Source organism: Hemitrygon akajei, unplaced genomic scaffold, assembly GCF_048418815.1.
Source record: "Hemitrygon akajei unplaced genomic scaffold, sHemAka1.3 Scf000078, whole genome shotgun sequence".
Lineage (NCBI taxonomy): Eukaryota > Metazoa > Chordata > Chondrichthyes > Myliobatiformes > Dasyatidae > Hemitrygon > Hemitrygon akajei.
In genome coordinates this window covers 1622587-1631353 of record NW_027331964.1, presented here as the reverse complement: position 1 = coordinate 1631353, position 8767 = coordinate 1622587, and the positions used below count along the sequence as shown (strand labels likewise).

The 8767-nt window shown below is 44.3% G+C and overlaps 1 protein-coding gene across 1 annotated transcript in view; it reads left to right on the top strand.

Annotated features, from left to right (window-relative positions):
* Nucleotides 1–8538, top strand: part of LOC140722498 (uncharacterized) — a 49069-nt gene extending 40531 nt beyond the window's left edge. The window contains exons 7-13 of the mRNA XM_073037220.1: nucleotides 724–737; nucleotides 1121–1241; nucleotides 2442–2497; nucleotides 2893–2957; nucleotides 5789–5830; nucleotides 6488–6531; nucleotides 6884–8538. Of these exons, the coding sequence (XP_072893321.1) occupies nucleotides 724–737; nucleotides 1121–1241; nucleotides 2442–2497; nucleotides 2893–2957; nucleotides 5789–5830; nucleotides 6488–6531; nucleotides 6884–6887 (346 nt within the window). The 3' untranslated portion in view covers nucleotides 6888–8538. The remainder of the gene's footprint in view (nucleotides 1–723; nucleotides 738–1120; nucleotides 1242–2441; nucleotides 2498–2892; nucleotides 2958–5788; nucleotides 5831–6487; nucleotides 6532–6883) is intronic.
* The last annotated feature ends 229 nt before the right edge of the window (nucleotides 8539–8767 follow it).

Here is an 8767-nt window from a genome sequence, read left to right as displayed (position 1 = left end):
ATAATAGCTTTAAGAAAAAAAAAGTTCTTAAGTCCTGGCAGTTGAATTGTAAAGCCTAATGGCATTGGGGAGTATTGACCTCTTCATCCTGTCTGAGGAGCATTGCATCGATAGTAACCTGTCGCTGAAACTGCTTCTCTGTCTCTGGATGGTGCTATGTAGAGGATGTTCAGGGTTTTCCATAATTGACCGTAGCCTACTCAGCGCCCTTCGCTCAGCTACCGATGTTAAACTCTCCAGTACTTTGCCCAAAGTACTGAGTATAAGAGTTGGAATGTTATGGTGAGGTTGTATAAGACATTGGTGAGGCCACATTTGGAGTATTGCATGTAGTTTTGGTCACCTAATTACAGGAAAAAAAAAACATTAGTAAGGTTGAAAGAGTGCAGAGAAGGTTTTGAAGGATGTTTCCGCGACTTGAGAAACTGAGTTACAGAGAAAGTTTGAATAGCTTTGGACTTTATTCCCGAGCGTAGAAGAACGAGGGGAGATTTGATAGAGGAAAATAAAATAATGATGGGTATATATAGGGTTAATGCAAGCCGACTTTTTCCACTGAGGCCGGGGGAGAAAAAATAAATAAACAGAGGGTATGAGTTACGTGTGAAGGGGGAAAAGTTTAAAGGGAACATTGTTGGGGCTTCTTCGCACAGAGAGTGGGTGGGAATGTGGAATGAGCTGACAGATGAACTGGTAATTGAGGGCTCATTTTTAATATTCAAGAGAAGCTTGGATAGGTACATGGATGAGAGGTGTATGTAGGGATATGCTCCAGGTGCAGGTCAGTGGGACTAGGCAGAAGACTGGCTCCACACAGCCAAGAAGGGCCGAAGGGCCTTTTTCTGTGCTGTAATGTTCTATGTTTCTATGGGTCCATTCGAAATGTTGCGATGGGATATCCACACCCCCCCCCCACCATCCTTCTATATTCAAACGAGTACACACCCAGAGCAATTAAATGTTCCTCGGATGTTAACCCTCTCATTCCCGGAATGATCCTTGCGACACAATATACGACTCCAAACTGACTCAGTCAAATTGTTGTGAAAATGAATTCGCCACTGATAAAGACGTGTTCTCGGAATGTAGATATATATATTTTCCCCATGTGTGTTACCAGCAAAAACAGATGGCAATTGTACCCTCGGTTCTGGCGCCATCGTGGGCATTGTACTTGGTTTACTTGGCGTGGGCCTGATCGGCGGAGTCAGTGGATGGTTGGTCGCGAGGAAAGCTGGCGGGTAAATGCATGTTTTCTCCTAATGTCGCCTCTGCTTTTAATTGGTGCGGTAGAATTCTGTTTTCTTTTTCTTTTTTTTGCAAAAGTGTTATACCAAAAGCTTTAATGCGAGTTTGAGATGCGACAGGTGAATGAAGCAAATTACACAAATTGAAGAGGGAAATAGATAAATATCTGGTGACGGGACATGTGAAATGCTCAGGAACGGAACACGAGCGGTGCATGGGTGGAGATGTCCACCAGGCACTGATGTCCTTTCTGTAGACGGTAACTGATATCAGACCATAAGACCATGACTCTGCCCCGCCATTCAATCATGGACTGACCCAATTCGTCCAGTCAACACCACTCCCCTGCCTTCTCCCCAGACCCTTTGATGCCCAAGAAACTATCGATCTCTGCTTTAAATACACCCAGTGACTTGGCCTCCACAGACACGTGTGGCAACCTCCCGATTTACCAGAGTCTGCCTAAAGTAATTTCTCTGCATTTCTGTTCTAAATTGACGCCCTTCAATCCTGAAGTCGCCCTTCAATCCCCTCCCATGGGAAATAACTTTGCCATATGTGACTGAATATTACCCTGTCGACAACAATCAACTTGCAGCTGGTCAACTCCCGCCTCTCGTCTGGTGATTAAAAAAAACGGGGACCGCTCGGGCTCCAACTTTTTGCAATTTATTTTTACATCTCATTTCCAAAAATCTGCTAAAATTGATCAGCAATTCTGGAACCATTCCACAGGTCAGGGACAGTCCGTGGACAGAATCAGCATTAAGCTTTCACGTGGGCGTTGTTTTCCAGAAATGTGAACATTTGTCTGAAAGCGGAAACGTTCAGTGATACATGTGTCACTTTCCCCTGACAAACTGAGATCTGAAAGCCCGAAACACTTTCTCCTGACAATTTTCTTTCTCCTGAATATTTTTCTCTGAAAGAGGCTTCCATTCAGTTACTCGTGTCACGTTCTCCTGGAAAACTGAGATCCGAAAGGACAAACCGTTATCTCTGAGTAACACATTATGGCCATTATTGTTGATATCGAGTAGGACTGGAATCGGGCATCTGATAACCTGAACAGTTTCTTGGAATAACTAGCAAGTATCGAATGGAATTATAGGAATTATATCATCCGGAGTATCAGTGCAAGAAAGTCGCTTCCTGCCGGATTCATGTTTTGACTTTTGTTTCTGTTTATTCAGGATCAAAGATCCGCCACAATCCCAATACGACACGAGCGTCAATTCCGGAAGGAAGGGTGAGTGAACTGCATTTCAACTGTTTACTACTGAGGTCTGGAAATCTTAACATTTCTTTTAAATATGGGAGTTCCTACTGTACAGAATCGGGAGGTTTTCATCCGAGCGAATGGGCACGAATAATGCTGCTTGGGTTGTTGGGCTGTCCAGTGAAATAAGTGAAAATTCCACTCAAGATTACAATATCATTGGAGGGATGGTATGGTATTTTCCTTTCTGTATCTGACCTAAATTATTGGTCGTCTATACCGGGGATTACCTGTTTCTGGCGTTTGTGGGAATGTAGTTCATGCTATCGCTGGCATTTAGTTTTGTGGCCTTATTGACTTCTGCTGTATTAACAACGGCCCATGATGCTCTTCACCGCTGTGACGTATCTGTATTGTTCCCGCAGGCACCTTGGATACAAACACCGGGAACGCATCGGGAACCTATGAAAATCTCTCAAGGATTGAACAGGTTGGATCTTTGTATTATGTTCATGATATAACATATAACCATATAACAATTACAGCACGGAAACAGGCCATCTCGTCCCTTCTAGTCCGTGCCAAACGCTTACCCTCAGCTGGTCCCACCGACCTGCACTCAGCCCATAACCCTCCATTCCTTTCCTGTCCATATACCTACCCATTTTTAAAAAAATGACAAAATCGAACCTGACTCTACCACTTCTACTGGATGTTCGTTCCACACAGCTACCACTCTCTGAGTAAAGAAGTTCCCCCTCGTGTTACCCCTAAACTTTTGCCCCTTAACTCTCAAATCATGTCCTCTTGTTTGAATCTCCGCTACTCTCAATGGAAAAAGCCTATCCACGTCAACTCTATCTATCCCCCTCATAATTTTAAATACCTCCATCAAGACTCCCCTCAACCTTCTATGCTCCAAGAAATAAAGACCTAACTTGTTCAAACTTTCTCTGTAACTTGGGTGCTGAAACCCACGTAACATTCTAATAAATCTCCTCTGCTCTCTCTCTGTAATTTGTTGACATCTTTCCCATAATTCGCAGACCAGAGCTGTACACAATAGTCCAAATTTGCCTCACTAAAGCCTTGTACAATTTTAACATTACATCCCAACTCCTATACACAATGCTCTGATTTATAAAGGCCAGCATATCAAAAGCTTTCTTCACCACCCTATCCACATGAGATTCCACCTTCAGGGAACTATGCACAATCATTTCTAGATCACTCTGTTCTACTGCATTCCTCAATGCCCTACCATTTACCATGTATGTCCTATTTTGATTATTCCTACCAAAATGTAGCACCTCACACTTATCAGCATTAAACACCATCTGCCATCTTTCAGCCCACTCTTTCAAACTAGCCTAAATTTCTCTGCAAGTTTGAAAACCTACTTCATTATCCACAACGCCACCTACCTTAGTATCATCTGCATACTTACTAATGCAATTGACAACCCCATCATCCAGATCATCAATGTACATGACAAACAACATTGGACCCAGTACAGATCCCTGAGGCACACCACTAGTCACCGGGCTCCATCTGACAAACAGTCATCCACCACTACTCTCTGGCATCTCCCATCCAGCCACTGCTGAATCCATTTTACTCCATCAATATTCATACCTAACTATTGAACCTTCCGTGTGGAACCTTGTCAAAGGCCTTACTGAAGTCCATACAGACCACATCCACTGCTTCACCCTCGTCAACTTTCCCAGTAACCTCTTCAAAAATTCAATTAGATTTGTCAAACATTGCCTTCCACGTACAAATCGATGTTGACTGCTCCTAATCAGACCATGTCTATCCAGATAATTATATATACCATCTCTGAGAATACTTTCCATTCATTTACCCACCACTGACGTCAAATTTACAGGCCGATAATTGCTAGGTTTACTCTTAGAAACCCTTTTAAACAATGGAACCACATGAAAAATACGCCAATCCTCCGGCACCATCCCCGTTTCTAATGGCATTTGAAATATCTCTGACAGAGCCCCTGCTATTTCTACAATAACCTTCCTCAAGGTCCTATGGAAAATCCTGTCAGGATCCGGAGATTTATCCACTTTTATATTCTTTAAAAGCTCTAGTACTCAGTCATCGTTTTGCAAAGGATACTGATTGTGGATGATCAGCCATGTTCACATTTAATGGCGATGCTCTGTCGAAGGGCCTGATGAGCTACTCCTGCACCAATTGTCTATTGTCTATTGACAAGAACATAAGTAATGTGATGGGCAGCGTCCATCGGGCCCTTCGGCTCTGATTGGTCATTTAATAAGATCATGGATGATCTATCCCGGTTCCCATTTCCATTTACCTGTGAACAACGCTTCAAAACAGAAACCAAACTTGATGGCACGAAAGTCGACATTTTCCTACCGGCATTTTGTTCGCTTCCCACGTATTCTCCAATCTGGACTCAAATATCTTCTCCCCCACCTGCCAGCAACTTCCCCTGGTGACCCTCTTCCTTCTGCCATGGTCCAGTCTCCTCTTCAGCCCTTTACCTTTCCACACTGTCCAGGTCCACCTTTCACCTTCCAGCTGTAAAACCGTCCTATCCACTACTGCTCCCGCTTTTCCGCTTACTTTCCAGTTCAGTAGAAGGGTCTCGACCCAAAATGGCGACTGTTTATTAATTTCCATTGATGCTACCTGAAACGCTGAGTTCCTCCGCCATCTTGTGTGTGTTGTTCTGCATCTGCAGAAAGACGTCACTGGAGACACCTGCGGTGTGCGCAGAATCCATAATTCTTGTACTCTGCAAAAACATATCTTACTCTGACTGGAACATATTTCATGAATGACTTTGTAAATTTCCGGTCCACGCGGGTAAGTCACAGAGGGAAAGCATGGTCAGGTCTGCACAGGCCCATTGTGATCAGCAGTGATCTCTGTGATCGTTTACGAGAAAGAGCAAATACGGTCAGCGTCCTGAGGCCACAAGTCCGTATCCCCAATCTGTCACGTGCACATTCTGATCCAGATTTATCTCCCTAGATGAATGGTTTTGCAGACGAGTTCCTCGTTAAGTAACATGCATCATGCTACTCTTATTGCTGAGTGATTACGAATGATTTAATATCGTTCGGCAGTGTTCCTATGTCAAAGAAAATATATATTGTTCTCACACTGAATCTGAAGCACGCAGCGTGTAGAATGGCGAATGGTGCAATATTGCTCCAAGCAGGAAAGAATGTGAACGTTGATACTCGTGGTGTTTATATGTTGAGAGACAGAATACAAATGTTGAGCACTTGGTTAAACCTCTCAATAGAAATTTTCAATTTCTCTTTTCAGGGCGCAAGGAACAAGGCAGAAGATGGAAGCTCCACTTATATGGTAAGGGCTATATTTGCGTCAATCACTTTTTATAGTAATTGTTCCATTTCACACAGAAAGAAACAAATCCCGAAGTGAGACATTCGATAGTGAGAATGACGTCGAAGAGGCAACTGTAGGGGACACAGAAATGCCGGATGAACTCATGTTATATTGTAATATGTGACAGACTTTACTGCGGAGCAGACAATCAGTATGACAGTGTCAGGGCACCGGAGTGGTTGCAGTCACTATAATAAGGAGAAGATGCAAGGCAAGCTGGAAGGGCTGAAGGTGGAGAAATCACCGGGATTAACTGCACCCCAGCATTCTGAAATGGGCCGCTGAAGAGGTAGTGGAGGGAATTGTACTGGTATTCCAAGCTGCAGATTACTATGGGATTGTTTTTGAGGACTAGAAAGTTGCAAATATCACTCTGATCTTCTTGACGGAAGGGAAGCAAAGGACAAGGGATTACGTGCCCTTTCGCTTGGGGACCATGACTGTCTGTCTCGGATCCTCTGTTCATCATGGTCCGACTGTTCCGTGTTACTTTCAGACATAATTTATTAAATAAGCGCAGGTACTCCTTAATATTCTTGCAGTTCTCTTCAGACAAGAAATGCTTTTGATTTTAAAAAAAATCTGCTAATCATGCTGATTTCCTCACACTTACAGGGACTTGTCCTGGAGAACCAATCTGTTTACAGTGATCTGAAGAGGTAAGTGAACGGGATATTGGGCTGCCGATACATAGTGTCACCTGTAAAGGAAACGTATGCACTAGTTTCAGTTCTGTGAGCCGTGCAGGGCCATGGTTGTGCCGTGTATATATTACCCTGTCGTTAGCAGTTTCGAAACACAGTATAAGACTGGAGTTGGGCTGCATCGTACAGCGATATATTGATATTGAAAGTAACAAATTTGCTGGGCCCGTGGCGATATGAAATACACTAGTTCTATGCAATGCTCCATTGTCACGATGTTTGGCACAGATTCAAAAATCATCATCTCGTGTTTGTCCTCCCCAGCAGCCGCACTTTCCGATTGCTGACGTGTGAATTGTTCCCGCAGATGACGTCACTCTAGAAGAGAAGTGGATGGTTGGCTCGTGATTTGACACAGAGGAAGGGCAACCATCGAGGGAAACGCCATCGTTCAGAATGTCCTTCATTCTTTCTTTATAATTGTTCTCCATCTCTCCGTTAGATCTTTTCTGCGTTTCACATCCTCACGCCGAAGTCATCACTGAAGGTTTTGACTCGTTTGTATCACAGCAGCTTAGTTCCCTCACCTCAGCCCAGACTCCTATGACCCATAATTGACACCTTCACTCTGCCGCCGACATTTTCCCACTCAACTTTGCTGTGTGATCTAACCTCTACACCGTCTTCACCCACATCATGGTCCGGTAGGTTTCTGACTACTGGTTACGCTGAAAAACATGAATTATCTTAGCGCTTCACGCTCAACCCACAGCTTAGATTCGTTCTTCACTTGGCCTGAGGCCAATGCCGCGGCACAAGCGGCCAAGTGGTTTTAATTCCATTAATTTCACGCTCAGCGTCACAGAGCTCGCTATGAGCAGGGGATCCGTATTCGTCACTTTCCTGGCATTCACCTTCCATTAGTGTCTCAGAGGCCCAAACCCATTTGGACAGAGTGGGCGGGATACGAGCATGGACGGCGGAAGTGCCTTTCCAGGGATTAGGAAACACCTAATGAGCTTCAGCGTCTGATTAACAGACAGGAAATGACATAGTCTCTGTGCTCTTAAGCATCAATCACGGAGCCTTTAACAGGAAGATAAAGAATTATGGTGACCAATACAGAGAAACATCAGATTCTGTCCGAGACCAGGGCCGGGAATAGACCATTAATACCATGGTCACGTATTTCAGGTGTTACTCGTGTGCTCCCGCTGTTATCCGAATGCGTTGTAAGAGACTGGTCTATTGACCTGTCATGGGCATTTTGATAAAATGACCCCTGGTCGAATCTCTGTCTACTTCGTACTCTATTCATGCTACCTGAGCAGCTGATTATGTGCTGTAATGTGTGATTTAAATGGCAAAAATATTTTAAGCCTATTCAACTCAGGTGTGGTTAGCATAGCGTCGTTCGGATTCATCTGACCACCCAAAGTCCAGGAATGTTAATTGGTCATTGCAAGTTGCCCTGTGATTAGGTCAGCGTTGGAACATAGAACATGGCGCACAGAAACTCTACAGCACATTACAGGATCTTCGGCCTACATCGTTGTGCCGACCATATAACTTGCTCTAGAAACTGCCGAGATTTTTCCCTTACCGCACAGCCTTCTATGTTTCGAAGCTCCATGTATCCATACAAATGGCTCTTAAAAGACCTTATTGTATCCGCCTCTATCACCGTCTCTGGCTCTGCCATCTCACCCATCACTCTCTGTGTGAAGAACCTACCTCTGACTCTCCCCTTGACCTACGTCCGAGACCCATAAAGCTACACTATCCCGTGTTGGCCATTTCAGCACTAGGAAAAGGCTTCTGGGTATCCACACCATCAATACCACTCATCATCTTATACACCTCTGTCAGGACACCCCTCATCCTCCGTCACTCGAGGGAGAAAAGGCCGAGGTCACTCAACCTATTTCCATGGGGCATGCTCTCCCACCCAGGCAACGTCCTTGTAAATCTCCTCTGTGATCGGGTTTGTCGTCGGTCGCTGAACGGCTACTCCGCGCTTTATGGCTGAATAATAAATGTAATAAAATAGAAAACGGTGCTGAAACCCTGAGTTGACTCCTGATTTGCTGCGTGAATTGGCTCAGTGAATGTTTATCCATCCGACACACTGATTCAGACATTTTTCTCCAATTTTCCTGTACGCTAAAAATGTGACGTCGCTTCTTATTTGCAGACTGTTGATTGATCCCATAACCCGTTCACTTTACGTGGATCTTCCATCAGCCTCCCT